At 43.9% G+C, this 25160-nt stretch overlaps 1 protein-coding gene across 2 annotated transcripts in view; it reads right to left on the bottom strand.

The window, feature by feature from the left end:
- The window catches only part of LOC311236070 (uncharacterized protein), a 182557-nt gene that overhangs the window by 8504 nt on the left and 148893 nt on the right, over positions 1–25160 (bottom strand). For both annotated transcript variants that reach the window (XM_084323663.1, XM_084323664.1), the window contains 11 exons: positions 15457–15716; positions 12628–12859; positions 11756–11939; positions 10604–10730; positions 9972–10058; positions 9576–9761; positions 8547–8806; positions 6009–6157; positions 3783–3867; positions 2598–2712; positions 791–922 (listed from right to left, as the gene is read on the bottom strand). In XM_084323663.1, the coding sequence (XP_084179789.1) occupies positions 791–922; positions 2598–2712; positions 3783–3867; positions 6009–6157; positions 8547–8806; positions 9576–9761; positions 9972–10058; positions 10604–10730; positions 11756–11939; positions 12628–12859; positions 15457–15716 (1817 nt within the window). The remainder of the gene's footprint in view (positions 1–790; positions 923–2597; positions 2713–3782; positions 3868–6008; positions 6158–8546; positions 8807–9575; positions 9762–9971; positions 10059–10603; positions 10731–11755; positions 11940–12627; positions 12860–15456; positions 15717–25160) is intronic.

The raw sequence follows: 25160 nt of genomic DNA, 5'->3' as shown, positions 1-25160 counted from the left end.
GTAGGTCAAATTTGGGCTGGTAGCTCTCGGCTAGGTGGCAAATTAAAAATTAGATCTTGGTTCAAAAAAGGTTGGGCACCCCTGGTGTAGACTATCACGTGTCTCCTCTGTCTGGGGAGGGTGTAGACTACCACGTGTCTCCTCTGTCTGTCTGGGGAGGGTGTAGACTACCATGTGTCTCCTCCGATACATGTGGAGTCGCCGGCCTCTTCTTTTCACCTGACAGCGAGGAGTTTCACTGAGAGGAGAGCATAACGCGTGCAGAGGTTCATACCTTCTCCCCCAGATCCCCTCCCCGCTGAACAGGCGCCCGACCGACCAGTAGGAGTCGCTGTCGCTAACGACCAGGACTCATACCCCCAAACGGCTTCCCACCCGCAAACACCGCAAGTTGTGTTCGTCGGAACGTCTGACCAAGCCGGAAAAGTACCGCTACCGGAAATTGGTGGTAGAGTGCTTTTTCCTCTAATGTGACCCCACGTGAAAACACTCTCTTTCACATTGTAGGCTATTGATTCATAGGGCGCAACACTCTCTTTATAGAACAAGCTGCAAGGATTTAGCAGTGGTTTCTGTGCAGTCAAACAACTGCTGCTGGTAGCTTCTCAAATATTATTAGTTCAATATATATATATATATATATATATATATATATATATATATATATATATATATATATTTTTTTTTTTAAAAAGGGACCCTGTTTTCATATCAGGGGCATGCCACTTGGGGTGCCCAACTAAAGGCTGGGAAAGCCTGCTGTCTAACACACATCAGCGATCTACCGTACCTGTGTGACTGGCTGCTGTACTCAACATAGAAGCCCGTGGGGGCCAGCAGAGGATGGTCTGCTCTCCATCCGCTTGGCCGGGACGAGGTACCTCTGCTGGGATCACGCTGACAACGGGGGACCTCGATATCACTGGAGTGACACATGAAAGGTTATATAAGGTGTTAATAAATAAACACCACCTCACGCTGTTCCTTTGATCCAGCGCGACTCAATTTCTCATTTCAGTTATGATTCATGTGAAGGACTTCACGGGTAGATCTATTTCATTACTTTTTTAATGATTTAATTAAAAACGATGAACACTTTTGATCGTATTTGTCTTTGTAGCTGCCTGTGTGTGTCAGTGAACTACATGTCTGTGTGTTCTCCACTATGCAGTGAAGGATCTGCTTCTCTCTCTTTCTCTGAGCCTGGTAACAGCTGCTCTTTCAAGTCATCATCACACAGAACAGTGAATTAGCATATGTGCAAAACACTCTGTAAATGTATGCTCTGAATGAGGGCTCTCTGCTCTGTGTGTGTGTGTGTGTGTGTGTGTGTGAGAATCGTGAGGCAGATTACTTAGCATATTCTAAAATTATGTGGAAATTGGGGCGAGTGTTGAGACAAAGAAATCCCAGATAATTTCGTAAAATGACAGCTTTACCCCCCTGGCTGACAAGAGAGAGACAGAGAGACAGAGAGACAGAGAGACAGAGAGACAGAGAGACAGACAGACAGACAGACAGACAGACAGACAGACAGACAGACAGACAGACAGACAGACAGACAGACAGACAAACAGACAGCTGAGAGAAAGTAGCACCTTCTCCATTTGGAACGCATTCCCCTCTGCTAATTATAGCTGTGTGTTATATAGCACTGTTTTCCCATTAAGCCGTCAATGATCTCAAGCTATTTACAGATGGTATGATAGATAGTGATTCTAGCCCCTTTATAAAAACAGACACCCTGCAATGTTGCCATGAAGAAGAACCCTCATTCTGCCGTTTTTACACTGAACCAAACGAAGGAGGCATAATGCCACTGTGTGTTTTCTTAGATAGCGCGCCAGCGTCCCGAAAGCTCCAAAATGACAGGCACACACACGGTGATCTGTACGGCTATTGCCATCATGGAATTATAAGCTGCCGTTCGAATGATGGTAGGGAACGCTCAGGTGAAGATAACATAAACTATCCAGAGGACGTTTAATTTGGCTGATTGTGCAGGCGTGGCAATAGCTGAGGGAAATATAATCAATCTGACATGAATAACTCAATGAGTTAACATGGCTTTCCTGCATGATGCAGTGATGCTGTTTTGTCTCCAGGCTTTGTAATTGTGAAGTGCCTGCCAATCTAACACATTTCTAATATAATTATAATATGAATAAATTGCTTAGTTCATATTCGAACAATAAAAAAACACCAACATGTTTCGGCCTCTCTATCGGCCTTCTTCAGGACATACATCTGTATAACGTCCTATTATGTAGATTGCTGATAGGCTGTCTGATTTAATCTCAGGTTTGACTATTTCTCTCACTCTCTCCATACCGCTCTGTGGTTTAATCTCAGGTCTCTCTCACTCTCTGGTTTAATCTCAGGTTTGACTATCTCTCTCTCTCTGGTTTAATCTCAGGTTTGACTCTCTCTCTCTCTCTCTCTCTCTCTCTCTCTCTCTCTCTCTCTCTCTCTCGTTTAATCTCGTTTAATCTCAGGTCTCTCTCTCTCTGGTTTAATCTCAGGTTTTACTCTCTCTCTCTATACCGCTCTCTGGTTTAATCTCAGGTTTGACCATCTTTCCCTCTCTCTCTTCTTACCGATCTCTGGTTTAATCTCAGGTTTGGGAGGCTCTGGGACCTCCCAAGGCTCCTCCTCACTAGGCAGCTCTCGGATGTCCTCTCTCTGCAAGAATCTCTTCAACGCCCCTGGGTCCTGCACATGTACGAGACACAGACACAGACACACACACACACACTCTCTGAGTCAATGACAAGTCCTATCTATCCGTCAAAGGGTTGAAACAGATGCCATTTAATGAGTAGACATTACCTCCCCCCTAGCGATTGAAATGCACACCTGGGTAATAAGACTCTGGATTGACTACTGCAATAAAAACATAAAGACAAAGGACAGAGAGCAGAACCACCAGAGAGTCATCTCAACACAAAGAGGTTCCATTGTTGCCTTTTGTATGAATAAACCACACTAATAAGAACAGAATTGAGTTGACCCCGCCAGGCTAATTCCTCTCCACATGACGCATCTCATTACAATGTTGATGTCCTAATTAGCATGTTCCAGAATAAGCCGTTTGATCAATTCCCTGCAATAATAATAACATGTAATATAAAATGTTACATACAATTTTAAATAATAAAAATAAACGGGAATGATGATAAACTGGAAGCGGAGCGGGAGATCTGTGTCGTTTTCTTTAACAAAATCGGAAAAATCAGCAAATCTGTCCCAACTCTGAATGCACTGAATGGATGTTATGGTTCTTGATGGATTGTTTCGGACAGAACCTTTCATCGACTAAATTCACCAGACAGTAAAAAAATCGATTTCCCCCAACTTCAGCAAATACAACAAGGCAACTCATTCAACTTAAATCAGTCGAAGATCTATTTTCCAAATGCAACAAGTTTATATAACACTCTACATCCCTGGGGCTCATAAGGCAAACATCCTTTTCTTTTAGGCCTCATCAGAGGCCCCTTAGTGGTGTGATGGTGTTCCTACTGTATATTGAGAGCATCTCTCACTGGTCTTATCTGAGGTTTGAGGAAGGATGAGCTACAAGTTGCCATGTAAACGTGCCACCCCTGGGAGCCACCCTATTAATTCCTGACAACTCCCTGGTGGTCACAGTGATGTAGAGAGAGAGAGAGAGCGCGAGAGAGAGAGAGAGAGAGCGCGAGAGAGAGAGAGAGAGCGAGAGAGAGCGCCCCAGTGCATTAGATAAGGATGAGTGATGAAGTGCTAGAAGTGATATCGCTTACAGTGAGTGAGGTCATCAGAACACTCAGGAAACGCATCAACTCCTTTTTATGGCTGGTCTCTGTGCAGAACAGTTTCACCAGCTCCCTGAAACATAGACACACACATAATATTACAAGGTATTGCAGGATAACAATCATTTCACAAATCCTTGACCTGAAGAAGATCCATCAGGATCAAAGAGCCGATAAGAAACGGTCCTATTTGCAGGATTCTCCTCCTGTCCCAAGTGGTTTCTCTATGTGTTCTTCTAGTTAGGGAATTTTAGCAAGATGTTTGGACCATCTGTGAAAAAATGTATTACCAATAGCTTTCTTCACCAAAGTGTTCCTATAGGTGTCTACTAACACCTCTCAATTTATTCAAACCCAAATCCTCTGGGAAAATTCTGGAGAGCCAATCAAAGTTAAGGAGCCCAGGGGGCTTGGGCGAAAAATATGAAAAAAATTAAAATAAAATATTAACATGTGGGGTGACTAACTAGGGGTTTTCAGGGGTGCTGAATCTATTCCAACCATTAGTTTTGAGTAAAATTGGCTCCCTGGCCATAAAATATTGGTATACCCAGAGGGCTTGGGTGAAAAATATGAAAAATCAAATATTAACTTGTGGGGTGTCTAACTAGTGTTTTTCAGGGCGCTGAATCTATTCCAACCATTTGTTTTTTTAGTAAAAAACTATTTTTTCCATAAGAACATATATTTTTACTTTATTCCAAGAGAAATGTAACGTTACATAGAATGGAATGGTATAGAAATGTGCATTATTGATACATGGTTTCAGTTTTTTTTTTACTAAGCCAACTCCCCATCTTCCTCACTCCTTTTCTCGTCTGTCTGGTTGTTATGGCACTCTCCTTTACACTTGCCACAAGCAGATATGCACTTGACCCTAGGGCTGGGCGATAAAACGATAACGATCGCGATAAATTATTTCCTCGAAATAAACATGAAACGTGATCGCAAAGTTTCGATATATCGATTTTCCAAGCTTGGATATATTAGCGCACACGCACTAACAACCAATCAGTGAAGGAGATGGCGACAGCGAAGGAGACCCGCGGTGCACATCTGGGTAGTAAACAAGGCTGGCTAGGATCATTAGCTTGCACGCCGCTATTTTATAGTTTACGTGCGGAGTGGGTGTGTGGCGTGAATTCTGAGGGTAACGGTTAGAGTAGTGTGGGGTAAGCTGCGCCGCGGTGGACGTCGTTGCTGTATTGGGGCGGAACGGAGTATTTTAGGGTGATAGTTAGTACATTGGAAACAAGGCTGGCTAGGATCATTAGCTTGCACGCCGCTATTTTATAGTTTACGTGCAGAGTGGGTGTGTGGCGTGAATTTTGATGGTAACGGTTAGAGTAGTGTGGGGTATGCGGTGGACGTCGTTGCAATGTATTGGGGCGGAACGGAGTATTTTAGGGTGATAGTTAGTACATTGTCGTGGGATACACCTCTTGCTCTGGCTAACTGTTAGTTCCATTCTTATAATGCATATGATCCAATGGCGGTAGGTTGCCCCCTGGTGGAATATAATAATCTATGCACTGGTGCGTAGAAGAACGTGCGCGGACTGATAACGACATCAACTCGAGACATTCGCAGCAGCAAAACAAGTGAGTCTATTAATAGCCCGTCCGTCGGCGCCGGGCATAAGAAGTTAATTAAACTTGACAGAAATTATATCGACGATAATTATCAATATCGAGTGATATGAAAATAATTTTATAATTTTATCAAACCTTTTGCCAGCAGAGGAAAACCAATTACTCTCCCAAAGAGTAGTTAAACGATCATACCTTAAAATCGTTTTTTTATGGCCAGGGAGCCATTCTTACTCAAAACTAATTGTTGGAATAGATTCAGCACCCCTGAAAACCCCTAGTTAGTCACCCCACACGTTAATATTTGATTTACATTTTTTTCATATTTTTCGCCCAAGCCCCCTGGGCTCCTTAACTTTGATTGGTTCTCCAGAATTTTCCCAGAGGATTTGGGTTTGAATAAATTGAGAGGTGTTAGTAGACACCTATAGGAACACTTTGGTGAAGAAAGCTATTGGTAATACATTTTTTCACAGATGGTCCAAACATCTTGCTAAAATTCCCTAACTATTCAATTGTGCACAAGATTTATTTTTTTTTATTTTTTTGGGGATTTTCTCCACAATTTAGTTGTTGTGCCAAGACTACCAACACACACTGTAGAAACACAAACACACACACACACCTGCAGATGTCCAGCTTGGCTGAGAGGTGGTCTTTCTGGATATAGAGCTCCTTGTGGTCCTTCAGGAGACAGATGACATCCTCCATCTCGACCACCGGCTCCTCCTCGTCAGACACAGACAGCTGGTAGCGGATGTACAACTTACCCACCTGAACACACAGGAGGAGAAACACGCAAACTCAATAATACCTCACCTTTCAAACAGTAGGATGTTGTCAATAATACCTCACCTTTCAAACAGTAGGATGTTCTAGCCTTCTTAGTTTACTCAGTGTATTTGATCAGGGACAGTGCATATCAATCAACAGTTATACATTCATAAATTAATACAAATTTAAAAACTGTAAATATGCCAACATTAGCAGGGTTGCTAGTTTTCAGTTGTAGTCCCTGGGCTAGATGTTTAAGCCAGAAAATAAACAGAAAAAATCTCTACCGCTATTGTGGCCAGGCTCTTCCTTGTACTTGGCTGAGGTCCTACGATTTAGTGCCTTCCACCATGTCTTTGGGGTGCGGTTCTAGACGTTTCTCTAATGGCCATTGCCATGTGGAATTCCTCTGAGGTGTTGCAGCAACAACCTCGGGGGGCAGGAGCTATTTTGAGCGTGGTCGCTTAATAGCTCCATGGCAATTATGTAAGAATGGAGTTCATACATGTGACAGACAAAAACACACACACACTTGATGTGTTTTCCAGATAAGAGTGCTGTTCCTAAACCATACTTTCCAGATAAGAGTGATGTTCATAAACCATACTTTCCAGATAAGAGTGATGTTCCTAAACCATACTTTCCAGATAAGAGTGCTGTTCCTAAACCATACTTTCCAGACAAGAGTGCTGTTCCTAAACCATACTTTCCAGATAAGAGTGATGTTCCTAAACCATACTTTCCAGATAAGAGTGATGTTCCTAAACCATACTTTCCAGATAAGAGTGATGTTCCTAAACCATACTTTCCAGATGAGAGTGCTGTTCCTAAACCACTTTCCAGATAAGAGTGATGTTCCTAAACCATACTTTCCAGATAAGAGTGATGTTCCTAAACCATACTTTCCAGATAAGAGTGATGTTCCTAAATCACTTTCCAGATAAGAGTGATGTTCCTAAACCACTTTCCAGATAAGAGTGATGTTCCTAAATCACTTTCCAGATAAGAGTGATGTTCCTAAATCACTTTCCAGATAAGAGTGATGTTCCTAGGGGAGCTCCAGTAGCTCACCACGTACCGCGAGTGCTATTTCAGCGCCGTGGACAACCGCGCTCGCGCGGATCTGGGGCTGAGCGAGTTCGAATCCCGGACTGCAGCCGTGCCTTTCCCAGAGTGTCTTCCCCCCCATCTGAACCCTTTCAGCCTGCTTCTGTCGGTCGAACTTGACCAAGTATAAATGCGATAAACGTATAAAAGAGCCAGGGAAATGGCCAAAGTTTAAAAAAAAATAAAAAAGAGTGATGTTCCTAAACCATACTTTCCAGATAAGAGTGATGTTCCTAAACCATACTTTCCAGATAAGAGTGATGTTCCTAAACCATACTTTCCAGATGAGAGTGCTGTTCCTAAACCACTTTCCAGATAAGAGTGATGTTCCTAAACCATACTTTCCAGATAAGATTGATGTTCCTAAACCATACTTTCCAGATGAGAGTGCTGTTCCTAAACCACTTTCCAGATAAGAGTGATGTTCCTAAACCATACTTTCCAGATATGAGTGATGTTCCTAAACCACTTTCCAGATACGAGTGCTGTTCCTAAATCACTTTCCAGATATGAGTGATGTTCCTAAAACATACTTTCCAGATATGAGTGCTGTTCCTAAACCACTTTCCAGATACGAGTGCTGTTCCTAAACCACTTTCCAGATATGAGTGATGTTCCCAAATCATATTTTCCAGATAAGAGTGATGTTCCTAAACCATACTTTCCAGATAAGAGTGATGTTCCTAAACCATACTTTCCAGATAAGAGTGCTGTTCCTAAACCATACTTTCCAGATAAGAGTTATGTTCCTAAACCATACTTTCCAGATAAGAGTGATGTTCCTAAACCATACTTTCCAGATAAGAGTGATGTTCCTAAACCATACTTTCCAGATAAGAGTGCTGTTCCTAAACCATACTTTCCAGATACGAGTGATGTTCCTAAACCATACTTTCCAGATACGAGTGATGTTCCTAAACCATACTTTCCAGATAAGAGTGATGTTCCTAACCTGTGCTTTCCAGATAAGAGTGATGTTCCTAACCTGTGCTTTCCAGATAAGAGTGATGTTCCTAACCTGTGCTTTCCAGATAAGAGTGATGTTCCTAACCTGTGCTTTCCAGATAAGAGTGATGTTCCTAACCTGTGCTTTCCAGATAAGAGTGATGTTCCTAACCTGTGCTTTCCAGATAAGAGTGATGTTCCTAACCTGTGCTTTCCAGATAAGAGTGATGTTCCTAACCTGTGCTTTCCAGATAAGAGTGATGTTCCTAACCTGTGCTTTCCAGATAAGAGTGCTGTTCCTAACCTGTGCTTTCCAGATAAGAGTGCTGTTCCTAACCTGCGCGTAGCGAAGCCGTTTGATGCTCTGTCCAATGTTGTTGTCCAGTAGGTCCAGGTAGAGATTGGCCAGGTCCTCGTGGTAGAGGAGGAACCTCTGGATGTAGGGGACCACGGAGTGCACCAGGCCCTGCATGGAGGGGCAGGGCCTGAGGTTCTCTGTCTGGGCCTCCGTCTTCACACACTGGGAGAGCTGACGGACGCTGCAGATCTCCAGGAACAGGGACCGGTCGTCCTCGCTGAAGGCAGGCCCTGTCCAACCTGGGGGGGGGGAGGGTGGGGCCGGGCAATCGTGGTGTTTCTTAAAACTGTGGCTCGGGGTGTTAGTCTATGTCAATGAGGCTGGTGACACCAGTTAAATGGTAACAGGTCCCAGGCTATTGAGGTTCCCACATGTAAACGGACACACATCTCTAAGAGTCAGACTTCTCATTTTGGAGCCCCCCCCCCCCATGTTAACCTGTGTTTAAATCCTATCTAAGATCTGTAATACAGTATATATATTTATTACATGGCGTTTTAACATTCGCCGAAATGCTTGATTGTGATTGGTCAATAGCGCTCGTCAGAGGTCCGTTATTACTCGATAACGGACCTCTGCCGAGCAAAAATTACCGCTGTGCGCAGCTGGACCAATCAAGCCCACTGACACACAGATCACAGTCATGAAAGCTGCTCAGCTGCACTCAGTCATCAGTGCAATCAGACCACAGACCTGCCGGCTGCCGGTGTTCTGCGTGGAGCGACAGAACAGAACTGCGTCTGCATTTGATCTCGTCTCGTCGATGGTGTAAAATAAATTAGGTATATTGTTAGTAAGTTAGCCATGTAATAAGCGGGATAATGTATAGCCTATACTCGGTCATTGTCGCAAAATAATTGACCTTCACTACGTTTAAAACACCTCGGCGAGGCGCCTCTGTATTCTAAACTCCGTGTCGGTCAATTATTTTGCGACAATGACCTCGTAGCTATACATTATCCCTTACATATAATCTAGTATAGAGTGAGGGTTTGAGAAGCAACGTACCCTGCTGGGTCCCGGGCTTGGCCCTGGGGTGAGCCTTCTTGTCCGCAGGGGGTAGGTTGAGCAGACAGACCTGGTGGGGCTTGAAGATCTTCTCCAGTTCTTTGCTGTCTGAGATCATGGGTCTGCGGCGTAACGTCACCCAGCTGTTGTCCTTCGTGGGGAACACCCTCAAGTCCAACACCATACCTGGACACAGGTAAAAGAGAGAGAGAGCTGGATCATGGACCGCCCGCGCATGTGTGTGTTTGCATGTGTGTGTTTGTTTCTGTGTATGTTTGCATGTGGGTGTGTGTGTGTTTCTGTGTGTGTGTGTGTGTGTGTGTGTGTGTGTGTGCGTGCGTGCATGCGTGTGTGTGTGTGTGCGTGTGTGTGTGTGTGTGTGTGTGTGGTCCTCACCCTTCAGAGTAGAGCAGTAGTTGGGATTGGTTTTGGTCTGAGCCATGTAGTCCTGGTCCCCTTGCATTGGCACCTTGCACTTGTGAGCTGTTGAAAAGAGTTATATTTATATATTACATTATACAGATCATCACTACGGCGTTACTATGGGCCAGCGGTGGCCCACAGGTTAGAGTAGCAGGTCGCTGGTTCAATCACCTGGACTGGCAGGGAAAATCTGGGTGAAGAGTGAATGAATAACGCTCTCCCATCCTTCAGTACCCACCGGTGAAGTGCCCTTGAGCAAGGCACTTAATAACCCCCAACTGCTGAGTGGCCAACAGTGTCAGACTGTGGTCGTACTGGGCAGCTCCCAGATGTGAATGTGAAGCAGGGTGTTGCTGAAAAAGAGCATTAAGTGCTCAGAAAACCAACCCTATTAAGCTACAATCTGAGAACATCATTGCCGTTACAGGATGAGGTATATCCACAATGGTCAGAATGAGAATTCACTGATGGTCGCAAGTTGGAAATCTGATTCTAAGGCAACCGACAGTAACCGGCAGACAGAGTGCGAGAGGAACAGGACAGCGATAGAAAGGACACAGGCTTCCTCATGGGAGCAGAGGATAAGATGAGTTTTCCATCCCCACCTAGTCTGGCGTAGAGCACCGACACGTCCTGCAGCACCTCTGCAGTAGGTATGGGGGCCGAGGAACAGATGAGCTCCAGCAGACCCACGTACTGCATCATAGTGGGGCTGAGATCTACATTCAACAGCTACACACACACACACACACACACACACACACACACACACACACACACACACACACACACACACACACACACACACACACACACACAGTATATTAGTAAGGGTAGAGTGTCAGCTTCACTCAGCACTTCAACGTCTGATGAGGTAAAGTAGGCAAAACTTTGGTAAAACTCTGGAGAGAGTGACTGAATACTGAGAACGAAGGGGTGGAGCTTCTGTGTCCTGCAAGAACCTCCTTATACCTCCAGAAAGTTCACTTCTCTTGGAGTTTAGAATAATTGGCGTAACTTTTCCGATCGCAGTCTCTCAAACAACACCCACGCGTTTTCCTGACATTCTGCAATGCCTTTTCAACGGGTTTGACTGGGTCCTCAGGTCATGGAAGATGTTCTAGACATCGGTCACTCGTCAGAATCACCAGACATGATATGATGTCATCCCCACAATAGAGTCACAAAACTGTAATATCATGATATTGCAATATATTGCGATATATCACAATTTATTATCTTTTTTCAACTGCAAATGATGTCCCCAATGGAAAACATCTGCAATAAGAATATAAATACATCATCGGTTTTATCTAATAATAATATCTAATGCTTTCAGTCTGTGCACCTCATGTATGTACAACTCTGTACATACATTATGATTAGCACTACACACCCAGTAGTACTAATTTATATATTTTATACCCAGTTTTATACATGTACATTGTATATTACTATTGCACTTTACTGTTACATTTGCACTCTGGTTGGATGCCAAACCTCTTTTCGTTAGGTTCGTATAATGACAATACATTTTAATCTAATCTGATTTCATCTAATCATTCCAATCAATCTTTCTATTTAAATTTTAAATATCGATACTTATCAATACTTGGCGTCACAAATATTGCTGTGTATTGCTGTATGGATCCCCCCCCCCCCCCCCCCCTGCTAGTCAGTAACAGTAAAAGATAACAACACGAAGGGCAGCGTTGGCTATACAAAGCCCTGCGAGGACGACAGACGGAGGAGCGTACCCGGAGGAAGAGCTCCCTCATGCCATCCAGCTGGCTGTAGAAGGGAGCCAGGACTTTAGGCTCCTGGACGGTGCTGTCCGGCGCGCGGGTCAGCGTGCTGTAGCGATGGAACATGCCTGTCGGGTCGCTCCAGCAGACCTCCTTCAGGTGGTAGAAGCGACCAGAGCACCATTCATCGTTACGCCTGGGGAGGAGAGTTGGACTTTAGTCTAATCGAGTTTCAACAATTGAAACAGTCGGTATTTGTGAACCCTCTCTCCTAAAGCTAGACAGAACCCTCTGGGAACCCTCCAAACTGGGATGGAAAATCTGGGGCCGCTCCATAGACGGGGCTCTGACTTTATGAGGACATACAATGTTTGCGTGAGCTCTTACACCCAAAGAAGCTCCTAATGCTAGAATGTAAAGCTCATTTTGGTGTAAGAGCTCACACAAACATGTTATGGCCTCATAAAGTCATAGCCCCATTCATCGCCTACGGAGTAGATTTTACATCCCGGTGACATCACTGATTGGAGGGTTCTCCCTCTCGATTTCTAACATCAGGAGAGAGTGGTGCGTGTTCACAAACACTGACAGAAGGAGAAACATTACGTGAGTTCTTAAACGGGTGGTATTCATGAACATACACACACACACACCACACATCCTCACTTGCACTCTCATACAAACACACTAGAAAAAAGGTCACTTTAAAAACACAACTGTATATTTGTATATTATTGTATATATAGTACTCATTACCTTTATTTCTTAAGCTTAGCATTGTATTTTATTCTTATTACTTTTTTGTATGTGACAAATAAAACTCTTGAATCTTGAATCTATTCCTCTTTATACATGAATTGACGACAGGTCACTTGGTCCCATACTTGCTGTGCTCTATGAAGACTGCCGGAGTGTGTTGAAACAGCTCCTTCAGGCCGAACTGGGAGCAGTTCTTATACAGATAGGTGTAGACGTTGTGGATATGCTGGGCAGTGGAGGTGAACTCTGACCCCTCAGAGTCCTCGCCCGGCCGCGTCTCTTCCTGGTCCACCGGCTTGACGCACCACTTCTTCAGGTAGCCAATCAGCTCTTCCACTGAGATGGTGTGTCGCATTCCTACAGGAAATGTACGATTTAAGGTATTTTGTTTACGTTGTTCGCTCCGCTTTCAAAATGACCACATGACACAAGTTCTTCTAGACCTGAGCAAGGGGTGAGGCTAGGGATGCACAGAGACAGATACTAGTATGGGATATGGGTCCGATACCAGGCTAAAATAGAATATCGGTATGAGAGAATTTCCCCCGATACTAAAATCAGATACCAAGATCATGTCTAACATGCAAGAACATTTGACACGTTAACTCTCTAATGGGGAAAAACAATGACCCCAAAATTACTGTCCAAGTCAGGGTTCCCAGACATTGCAAAATAAAATTCTAGGACTTTCAAGTACTTTTCCAAGCACTATTTTTCATTTGAACACTTTCAGTGCCAAAAACGAGATATTAGGTTTTTGCTCGTCAAGCGTTGAGTGCCAAAAACGAGATATTACGTTTTTGGATCATTTGATCCTTTTACTTTGATCCCCGCTCTACAGACTTGCCGGGAGCGATCTGCATTATTTTGGCACATCCCCACACACTAGAACTGCAATGCTGATCGACTATCACCCGGTGGCAGTATCGTCCGTGTCTGAACTGCAATGGCTTGGGGTTGATACTCAGCCTCACTTTCATTTCTCCTTGGTTAGTGGCCCCTCCTCCTGCTGGAACAGAAATTCACATTGCTCGCCTCGAAATTCCGTTGCCTAAGCGTTTGACCATCGAAACGTGTATAGACATATACACTGGTAATCGCGATGGCGATGCGATCACTTGGAATTATTCTTCTTGGAATACCTTCTGGCTAAGGTAAGGTACATTCTATGTCTATTTTACCGAATCTGAAACGTGTTTTTCTAACGATCACAGTTCTGTGTTTCACCGGACGAAAAACATGGTCAGCAAACACAATCACAGTTTTGAGTTAAAACGACCCCCCCCCCCTTGATGATTTTGTGAAGGTACATATATACATGTCATATACCTTTGATTTGAGAGTATTTGGGGTTTCAGGGGATCAGCCAGAACGGTTTGGGCTTATTGCACATAACGCGTTTTATCTCGAGATCTATGAAAAAAGACTGGATTATCTTGGAAATGCACGATGTTTAGCGTGTAATAAACTACAAACTACAGTGTGTGGAAACAAACTATTATTCTCATCTTGCACTACAAGTAATGTTTGTCAAAATGAGCCACACCATGTCTCCACAGCTATAATACAAAACACACACACAGCTTCGCAAACATAGTGAAATGACCGCGGAAACGACTATAAAGCTGGCATTCTAGGGGTGAAGATAAGAGATACACGCGGCACTCAAAGTGCATTTAAAACTATCCAATTCACTTTTAAATGCAGGTTTTTTTATTAGAAAAAAAATGTATCCAATATTTATGGCTTAAAACCAATTTCCGACAATTAGTTACACTTTAGATAAAAGAAATATGCAATTTCTTGATTCAGAATTGTTATCATGGATGAACAAAACTTTCAATGCGAATGGTTGATTTGAAATCCAAGGACTTTTTAAGCACCTTGTTAAAAAATGGGCTGTTTTCAAGGAATTCCAGGCCTTTTTCATCAACCGTGTCTACCGTTGGAAATTCAGCTACCCCAGGCGCTCAGATGTGAAAAAAGCGCCCCCTATCGTCTCCCAGATGGTAATTCACCCTTTTGGATTGAACTCAATGAAAATGAATGAGAAAAAAAAACCTGCACTCCACATTTTACTTCTCACTCATGCAACCGGCGTCTACCAGCTTCATGCTCGACTCTCGGAGCAGCGGGGAATATGTGTTTTACAGTATACACAGTGGATCACTAAAAGGAGCGATTTTTTCGAATGGCGATCAGGAATAAGAATAATCCATTTGGATACCATCTGATCTCAGGTAAGGAATCTATGTTACCAGTCTAAGGATAATCAGACCCGTTTTCACGGATATATAAGCTTTTATGTGATTATGTGATATCGCTGTTTGACTGTGCGCGCCGTCAGGAAATAGGACTCGATTTTCGGCTCGCCGCAAGAGCGTGCATGCGTACACATATACTATCGATAATCTAGCGTTTATTTGAAAACAATTCATAAATAGGCAGAAAAATTACAACGTTCTAGAATATTCCAGGAAAAGGCGATTATCAGGGAATCTCTTCTTTTTTCCGTGAAACAGAGTGCTTTTCAGAATGGTAAAAAACGGAAATGAACAGATAAAAAAACAATCTGCTACGACAATGTTGACTGGAAAATGAGTCTTTGATAAGCGACAGGCAGATTAGACGCATAGCCATAATTTAAAACATAAATTACGCGATATTAACGCTAACATTGAAGTGGCCCTGGGCATTCAAGGGACTAATAATGAATTAAACTTGGGCAGTGAAAGTGTTAAGCACTTCAAGGACCTTGTGCGAACCCTGTATACTGTACTGCTCATTAAAAGTAATGAATCGGATCGGTACTCTGTACCCAAAGCCCAGGTACCGGTATCGGGACTGAAAAAGTTCAGTGCATCCCTAGGTAGAGAAAAGTTGTGTTTATACCACATGCCAAATTAATCAAAGTGCGTTTCCACAGTAACACAGTAGGGGGCGCTACTTCTTACCGAGAGTCCTGGTGAACTCGCTGGGGTTGGTGTCCACATAGCAGACGTGAGTCCCCAGCAGACTGTGGACCTCGTCGGAGATCAGGTAGACAGAGTTGGGACACCGGAACGTCGTCTCTCGCCTCCCGCCTTCCAGCAGGCGATAGGCCGGGACCCAGTCCAGGCGGGACAGGAAGTGGAAGAAGGAGGATCTGGTGCTTCTGACTTGCCGTCCATCACTGTCAATCACCTGGGCGGTCAGGTACTGTGAATACCGGTCGCTGAGAGAATGGGATATCAATATATATTTTTTAAGGCTGTCAGAAACTCTCTCACACACACACACACACACTCTCCCATCTCTCTTTCTCTCTTGCCCCTTCCTCATTTCTCTCACCCCCCCCCCCTCTCTCTCTCTCTCTCACACACACACACTTTGAGTCAGAAACAAACCTATCAATGAGTGTATCAATAATACACCTGAGTGAAGAATTACTTTTATTTTTGACTAGACTTCACTCAGGTGTATTATTGATACTCTCATTGATACTGTTTGTTTCTGACTCAAAGTGTGTGAGAGAGCGAGAGCGAGAGAGAGAGATAGAGAGGCTTGAGAGAGATGAGGAAGGGGCAAGAGAGAAAGAGCTGGGAGAGTGTGTGTGTGTGTGAGAGAGAGGGGGTGTGTGCGAGTCCTCAGCCCTTGTGTGGGTGAATGTAACAAGTTCCTAACGTTTTCTTTCCCCTATTATTTCATGCACACTTTATTCATTGTTTTAAATTATTATTTTCTTTAAGGTAGATTTAGGAAAAAAAAAAAGTGATTAATTTGTGAATAATCGTGAGTTAACTATGGACAATAATGCGATTAATCAGATTAAATATTTTAATCGATTGACAGCACTATTTCTTTACGTGAGATTAATACGAGTACCTCAGATAAAGAATCATTACATCCGTTTGAAAACATTGTTCCTCTGAACATCTCAAACGTTAGTTTGAGGGTTGTGGTCGTTCATAAAGACAGTAGGGGCTGAGTACTTTCTTGTGATAAATTGACTAAACAACTTTAAATACATGGGCTGTCCCAAACATTTTTTTTTTGGTCTTTTTCCCCCTCCATTTTCCTCCGATTTTCTCACATCCCAATGTTAGTCGTATGCCAATTCCCAGTCCCTTCCTGGTCGCTGCGCTTTACCCCCCACAGTCAGATCATTTGGGAGAGTGGAGGCTACCACGACGTGCTTCCTCCGACACACGTCCAGCCAATCACCGCTTCTTTTCACCTGGCAGCGCGGATTCTCATTGAGAGGGCGTAGCGTGTGGGAGGACCACACTATCCCCCTCACGTCCAATCCGCGCTTAGCAGGCGCCCCGACCGAACTGTAGGAGTCGCTGTTTACAACGACCCGGACCCACCCCGCCAGCTTCTCCCACCCTCTGATACAGCCAATTGTATCAGTGCAGACGGCCAGCCAAGCTGGTGACAACCCCGGAGCTGTGAGCTGGATTCGAACAGGCGAACCAAGCTCACAGCTCCGGGGCTGGTGACGAACGCAATCTCCGCTCGACCACCTAACCGCCCTTGTCCCAAACATTTCTAAACAGAATTATATGGTCAAATCTGATGAAGGCCATTTCTTTGGGAAGTTCTTTTTTTGTGTCTGAACTACCAGGACACCATGCGAGGAGCTCATCTTGCTGCTTCATTGCTCCGTATCTATATTCCTATCAGTTAGCTGCAGTGGAGCTCTTACAAAACCAATGCATGGATGGTGGTGGAGGAGGGCGATCACTTCGGCTGTAGCTTTAGTGAACTTAATGCCACTCCAACAGCTCTGAGGGGCATAACTACGTGACCTAACTATGTGACCTACATGCAGATACGTACTGAGTATACAGGGCTCACAGTGGTTCCACACGCGCTTTAATGACGCTTAAGCTGAAGGCGCTGTGGGAATCTCATCCCACACAATCAAGGAGAGTCAGCTCTTCCCAGTTACCAAGATTCCTCAAACTGTCCTACAGTAGATGACACCCACTGTAAACCGTTATCATGTGTGTGTGCTTAACGGATTTACAATAAAGTCTATTTCTTCTGCATCCGTACACTCTTACAAAGCCACTACATACAGGATTCCCACAGACATTGCAAAATGAAATTCAAGGACTTTCAAGTACTTTTCCAAGCATTATTTTTCATTTAAACTCTTTGGACGCCAGACCCGAGTATAGTCGGGTTTTCATTGTTATTTATTTTATTCTATATTTCCATTCATTACAGGCACATGGACTCGGGGTTAACATAGGGAATCATCCTGAGAATGCCAAAGTGCAATACCGGCTGCATCCACCCAGGTGGGAGTATCGAGCACCCTTTGAAACATTATATCTTGGCCTGTGCGTCGATCAAATGTCTCGGGTCCCACTTTTCTTTGTCGGGCGAAGCGGGCGGGTATCCCGATCGCATTGAGAAGCGCCAAATGCCTCCGATGCATCTGTTGTGGTGGATTATGTTGGCGACACGATGGACACCGGTACTTCGACTCGTGATCAGACAATTGTAATATTCTTTTTGGGGTACAAACTAAACTAAACTAGTGAAGGTAAAGACCATATGATATCAATCCTGCTGTGATCAACCATGACTTCACCTAGATCGCAACATGTGTATGTAACGTTACTCCACAACGTATGCCATTGGTGACAATCAAATCATCAAAAAACTACCCCCCCCTTTCATGCCTTCATGATGAAACATAATACCTATTTTATATATTTGATTTGGAAATAGTAGCGTGTACAGGCGAGAAACGGCAACGCTTTTAGTGAAAATCACATTTTACTGTATATCATCGTTTTCTGGGATTAGACAGGATCACTCTAAAACTATATTCATATTCACCACGGTATAACACGCGAACGTATTGACGAAAACATTTATTATTTTTCATATATTGAACGATATAGGTGGTGTCAAATGGGCCATAGTATTGTATCCATAGCTATAATGGATACACGTGCACGTGAACTTTGGAAATTACTCAATAATCAACTAGGATGCAGTAAAAAACTTAAAACCAGATTCTCAAACATAAACATAAAAACGGACAACACGCTCATCACAGACAAGCTGGATGTAGCCAATTACTTAAACATTTTCTTCACAAACATAGCCACAACACTGGTAAACAAACTACCCTCCCACTCAGGGCTTTATGGGGTAGAACACATAGTAGCTTACTACAAAAACCTAGGGGTCCGCAAGGACGACTTCAAGCTGGAAATGGTAACAACAGATGAGGTACTCAATAAACTGAGCGCCCTCCAACCTAACAAGGCCACTGGCCATGACAACATCCCCTCCAAATTCCTCAGAGACTCAGCAGCCGCCATCACCCCAATCATCACACACATAATAAACCTCTCCATAAAACAGGGACACGTCCCCAAGGACTTCAAAATTGCGAGGGTGACCCCTCTGCACAAAAAGGGCAGCAAATTAGACCCAGGCAACTACCGCCCTGTTTCTATTCTCACCTCCATCTCGAAAGTCATGGAAAAAATAGTCTACGAACAGGTCGAAAAGTACCTAGCGGAAAAAAATCTAATCTACGAATTCCAATCTGGCTTCAGAACATCCCACTCCACTGACACATGCCTTCTCTATTTGAATGACCACATCAAACAAGAGGTGGACGCAGGCAAATACTGCGGCATGGTCATGCTGGACCTACAAAAGGCCTTTGACACGGTCAATCACTCCATTCTGATTGACAAGCTAAAAGCAATTGGTTTTGATAGTCTATCAGTGAGCTGGATGCAATCCTACCTTGAGGGGAGGGAACAGATGGTGGAGGTAAACGGTACCCTATCCCCCCCTCTCACAGTGAGCTGTGGTGTTCCACAAGGAAGCATACTAGGACCGCTACTGTTCCTAATTTATGCAAATGACATGTCGTCAGCTTGTGACTGCAACTTGTTCCTGTTTGCGGACGACTCAGCCCTGCTGGTCTCTGACAAGAACAAGTTACAGGTTGAAAAAACCCTCAGCTCGGAACTAGGCAGAATCTGCATATGGCTCGCTGATAACAAACTATCATTACACATGGGCAAAACAGAGTCCATTCTCTTCGGTTCAAATAACAAACTCAGCAAGACCGACGGCTTCTCAGTTACAGTGGGTGACAATATTGTCACAAGGAAAGATGAAATTACCTACCTGGGTTCCATCCTAGAGGCTAATCTCTCCTGTGACAAAATGGCATCCAATGTAATAAAAAAAGTCAACCAACGAACTCGATTCTTGTACCGGATCTCCTCTCTGGTAAACAAGAATACCCTGAAGACTCTGGCAGGAGCACTCATTCAGGGGTACTACGACTATGCTTGCACCTCATGGTACCAAAGCACCTCAAAGGCGCTAAAAACAAAATTACAAACATCTCAAAACAAACTGGTCAGACTACTGCTTGACCTTACTCCTAGAACCCACCTCACCCCTGCCCACTTTGACAACCTAGGATGGCTTAGAGTAGATGACAGAGTACAGCAACTTGCAATGGGCCTGGTCTACAAGATACACTACACGACCAAGGTACCCATGTACATGGCAAAATACTTCCCAAAGGTCAGTGAATACCACGATCACAACACCAGAGGGAGCTCCACAAATCATGTTAAACCCAGATTCGGCTCAAATAAGGGACTAAACACGTTTCGCAATTATGCCACATCAATGTGGAACGCCCTACCCAAAGCTGTAAAGGAATGTGGATCACTACCCACTTTCAAAACCTCTCTCAAGAGACACCTACGGGAGACTGCAATTCAACACTGGCCCCTGTAAATATCCTAACCCAACCCCCTCCAATGTACAGTAATTTACCTAGTATGGTTGTCAATAGTCCAATGTACAATTTTGTTTGTTTGTACAGAGTCTCCCCCCCCTCAATGTACAGTTTTGCTTGTTTATACAGTGTGCCCCCCCCCCCCCCCCCCCCCCCAACCACCTCCAATGTAAATTACCCAGTATGGTTGTCAATATCCCAGTGTACCCAACCCCCCCCACCCAACCTCCTCCAATGTACAGTTTCTACGTCAAATGTATATACTCCCTTTTCTTGACTCCTTCTGTATCACAAACAGTACTGTATTTGCAAATCTGGTATGTCATAAATGTATAGATGTAGCAGTACTGACTATCTGTATGTCATGTATGTCATATATGTCCTGATGAATTGAAAATGGGGGACCCTGGTGGAAACAAGACGAAAGTCTTTCTCTGGTCTGCATCCCCTTAACAATTGTGTGTATTGAGCTGTACTGTATTGTACCCATTCTGCAATCTGTTAATAAAGTTTTCAATCAATCAATCAATCAAAAATATAGAATATATATATAGCCCTGCAAACACCGCCACTTATTCCTATCTCTTAGAGCAGCGGTTCCCAAACTTTTTTGGCCGCGCACCCCTGTCACCTCCCGACCTAGCTCGCGCACCCCCAGTGTCGGCGTCAGGGGGGGGGGGGGGGGCATAAAATAGGCTTCAGAAAACGCATTTCCCGCAAACCAACACACATTTCAAAACATGAGTGCACTGCAGGCATAAGAGATAAGTCTCTTATAAGTCTCTCTCTCTCTCTTTCTCTCTCGCACGTCACGTCACAAACACACTGGCATCTTACGCACACACAAATATGAAATAAGCCCGAGGCTGGGCTTTACATTCATTAATAAGTGAAAGATCACGTATTTCGTTTTCGTATTATTAATACTGACAAGGGCCAAGGGGCAAGGCAGCTTAAATGAAACGGTATGAAATATGCATAAGCCCAAGGCTGGGCTTTACATTCAACTATTATTAATAATAACAATTGGGCCAAGGCCCAAGGCAGCTTAAATTAAACAGTATGAAATAATAAGCCCGATGCTGGGCTTTACATTCAACTATTATTAATAACAACAATTGGGCCAAGGCCCAAGGCAGCTTAAATTAAACAGTATGAAATAATAAGCCAGAGGCTGGGCTTTACATTCAACTATTATTAATAATAACAATTGGGCCAAGGCCCAAGGCAGCTTAAATTAAACAGTATGAAATAATAAGCCCGAGGCTGGGCTTTACATTAAACTATTATTAATAATAAGTGTATATGACTTGCCGATTAAAAGAGTTGTAGGCGGCGGGTCGTGGCACTGAATCTCCTCAGAACAGTGTCCTTCCATTCCGTGGTACATTTTTGCGTGAGGTCCTTCTCAAACGCCAGCTGAACCAATTGGGCCTTTCGTCTGTGGAGCATTGTCCGTCTGTGATCCGAAAAAACGTTCCGTAGCGTTGAGAACGAGTTCTCGCACATTGCGGTGGAGGTGCCGAAAGTTAATGTCTCTGTTTTGGAACCACGTTTCTACAAATGACCGTTTCCTACCGCTAAAAATGCTGGCAGGGTATAGTTGTAAAACCATTTGTTTGGGATGCTCAGTCCCGAGATCATTTACTGTTACCGCCGACGGTTGTGGATCTGGATCATCATCATGATGGCCTACCAGGCTGCTAACCACCACGTCTCAAAGAAGTGATTATTATATTTTACCTGACTATCTTTCGCGCTCACTGACCTCACTCAAGTCAGTTTTGGCAGGAAGTTATTATGTGCACTGGCTTGCGCTCGCTACTGTCATCGGCCCGCTGTTAAGCCCGCATATTAGGAGACCTGAGGAGACAGACTCCAGGCAGAGCGGAGTGCATCAGCACAGACGAAGCGCACCTCGCCCGAGACATTGTTTATTATTATTATTAAAACGTACGTTTTTTATTAAAACGTTTCTTGAATTTCATGATTTACACAGTGGAAATCCCCATTTGAAATAATGTATATTATATATATTTATTAGTAAAATAACGCCATTAGCCTTTTCATGTCACGCACCACCTAGAGGTCGCTCGCGCACCACAGTTTGGGAACCACTGTCTTAGAGCGTTGGCCCAGTAGGAACAAAAGATGGGCTAGACCAGGGGTCGGCAATAGGCGACATTGGCCCGCCAGCAATAATTTCTGGCCAGTCAGTTTATTTTGAGAATATGATATTTATTTTACTCTCGGGAAATATTCACTTGTGACGCTAGAGTGTCTTTGTGAAGCTGTGTCTATCTACGGGTATTCATATATGTCTGTCACTATAGCCAATTGAAATGCTAGAAATGGTCACGTGGACTGGGAGAACCAATGGAATAGTCCCACCGGCCCTAACGCACTTTCACTTCCGCGTTCGAGATGCAAGCCATTAAAAATGTGTTAAAAAAAAAAGAAATTCTATGATTCTTGCGTGCCGACGCCGAAGAGACAACAAAAGTCAAGCTGTTTAAATATCTCGTCAGAGAAAAGGGCAGAGAACTATGGACAACTCTGCCGAGTCAGTCGGCGAAGACAACAGTGACAACTATTATCAAGCAGTTTGACGAGTACTCTCTGCATAATATGTGGCGACAAAATAGCAAACGAGGCAATGATGACAACTGTGTTCAAGTTGGCAGATAAAGTAGCTGCATTCAACACCAATCTGGAATTGGAGGGCGGCGAGTGGATATTTGACATGTTTCAAACATTAGCAGGGATTTTGGAGGACTGAACAAAAGCCCTGCACAGTTATGGTGAGTCGTGTTTTCATGCATTCTGACCTGCTGTTCATCACCCGCCGCGGTGATCTGCAACAGCTGATCTGTTGTTCATGAATGAATGAAAACTTTATTTAACAGATTGCAGAATGGGTACAATACAGTACGGCTCAATACACACAATTGTTAAGGGGATGCAGACCAGAGAAAAACATTTGTCTTGTTTACATCAGGGTCCCCCATTTGCGAGTGATTCATGCTCGCTTATGCCTGTATTTTTTACTGTTGTGAAGCACTTTGAACTGCAACCTCTGTATGAAAAGTGCTATACAAATAGTTATTATTATTATTATTATTATTATTATTATTATTATTACGTGTATGCACCCGCTGCGGTGCTGCATTTTTCACTATCATTATATTAATCATTTGTCATTTGTCTGCCTATTTATGAATCGTTTTCAAATAAACGCTAGATGATCGATAGTATGTGTGCGCACGCACGTGCCGTGCGCTGATAATCGCTGCTCTTATTTCCTCATGGCTTTTACAGTCAAAACAGCCATATCACATAAACGCTTATATATCCGTGAAAACGAGTCTGATTATCCTAACACTGATAACATAGATTCCTTACCTGAGGTCAGATGGTATCCAAATGGTTTATTCCAATTTCCGATCGCCATTCGGAAAAATCGATAAATGTATTGATCCATCAGGGCGGCTAGGTGGTGTAGTGGGCAAGGCACTCGCCACCAGTGTGGAGACGCTAGGATTCGCGTGTTCGAATCCAGCTCTCCACATTGTTTTTCAGTTTGGCTGGTCGTCCGCAGTAATACACATTGGCCGTATTACGGGGAGGGAAAACTGAAGGGTGGGGATCGAACGTTGTGAACAAGCGACTCCTACAAGTCGGTTGGTGCGCCTGCGCAGTAGAATCAGGAAGTGTCGGGGGCAGCGTGAGCCTCCCACGCGTTACTCCTCGACACTGAGAGATCGAGCTGCGCAGGTGAAAAGATGCGACTGCTGTTACCTCAAGTACCGGAGGGGACTTGTGCTATGTATGACTTAGTCCACATTGCAGCCGGCTTGTGGGAGGCAAGAAACAGCGTTCGTGACAGGGGAGGGTTGAATTGGATGATACGAAAAATTGGGATGGGAGAAAATATGGAAAAATGGGAGAAAAAGTGGATCAAAAAAAAAAATGTATTGATCCATCGTGTGTACAGTATAACACATGATCCGCGCGGCTCAGAGGCTCCAGAATGAACTCTGGTAGACCCCGGCTGCATCAGTGAGAAGTAAAATGTGGAGTCAGAAATCCGTTCTCCCATTCACTTTCATTGAGTGCATTCCAAAAGGGTGATTTACCATCTGGGAGACGATAGGGGGCGCTTTTTTCCATATCTGAGCGCCGGCGGTCCCTGGATCTCCAACGGTAGGCTCGCGTGATGCAATATGATTTCAGATCGCTAATAAAAAAATAAATAAAAAATACCCGAGAATACTCGTGACCGTGGCATTCAACGGTCGGGGCGTAAAGATGGATAAAGAAAACAGCAGAAGTGCTGTTTGGAGGTACTTCGGGTTTGAAGTAAACAACGAAGGACGAGCTAAAGATGCCCCAATGCTATTTGCAAGCGGTGTTACAGAGCAGTGCCAACGCGGATGTCCATAAAGAAATGAAAGAGGTTCGTGACAGCTGCTCTTTCAACGTCACTGTGACTGAAGCATTAAACCATTAACTCTAGTTTAATACATGATACGTTGTCTACTGATGGCGCATAATATCAACAGCTGATTCGTTGTTAGTAACGTTACAGGCAGCTATCAGCTAACGTTAGCTACTGCTAGCCGTTAGCTCCCTTAGCTTAGCTGGCCACCTTTTATAATTACTGCATGGAAACGGAGTAACGTTAACGTTTAAACGTTATGTCGAGGTCATACAATACTACAGTCGACATAAGGTTAACGTTACCCCGTTTCCATGAAGTGTTTAAATAGCAGCAATCTTGTTGAAAATGTAACGTTACTAAAATGCTCCGAGCATAGCCTCTCTCTCTCTCTCTCTCTCTCTCTCTCTCTCTCTCTCTCTCGTTATCTTTAAATAAAA

This window comes from Notolepis coatsorum, assembly GCF_963971535.1.
Source record: "Notolepis coatsorum genome assembly, chromosome: 10".
Classification (NCBI taxonomy): Eukaryota; Metazoa; Chordata; class Actinopteri; order Aulopiformes; family Paralepididae; genus Notolepis; species Notolepis coatsorum.
Note: the sequence above shows the minus strand (reverse complement) of the source record. Positions and strands in the feature narration are given on the sequence as shown.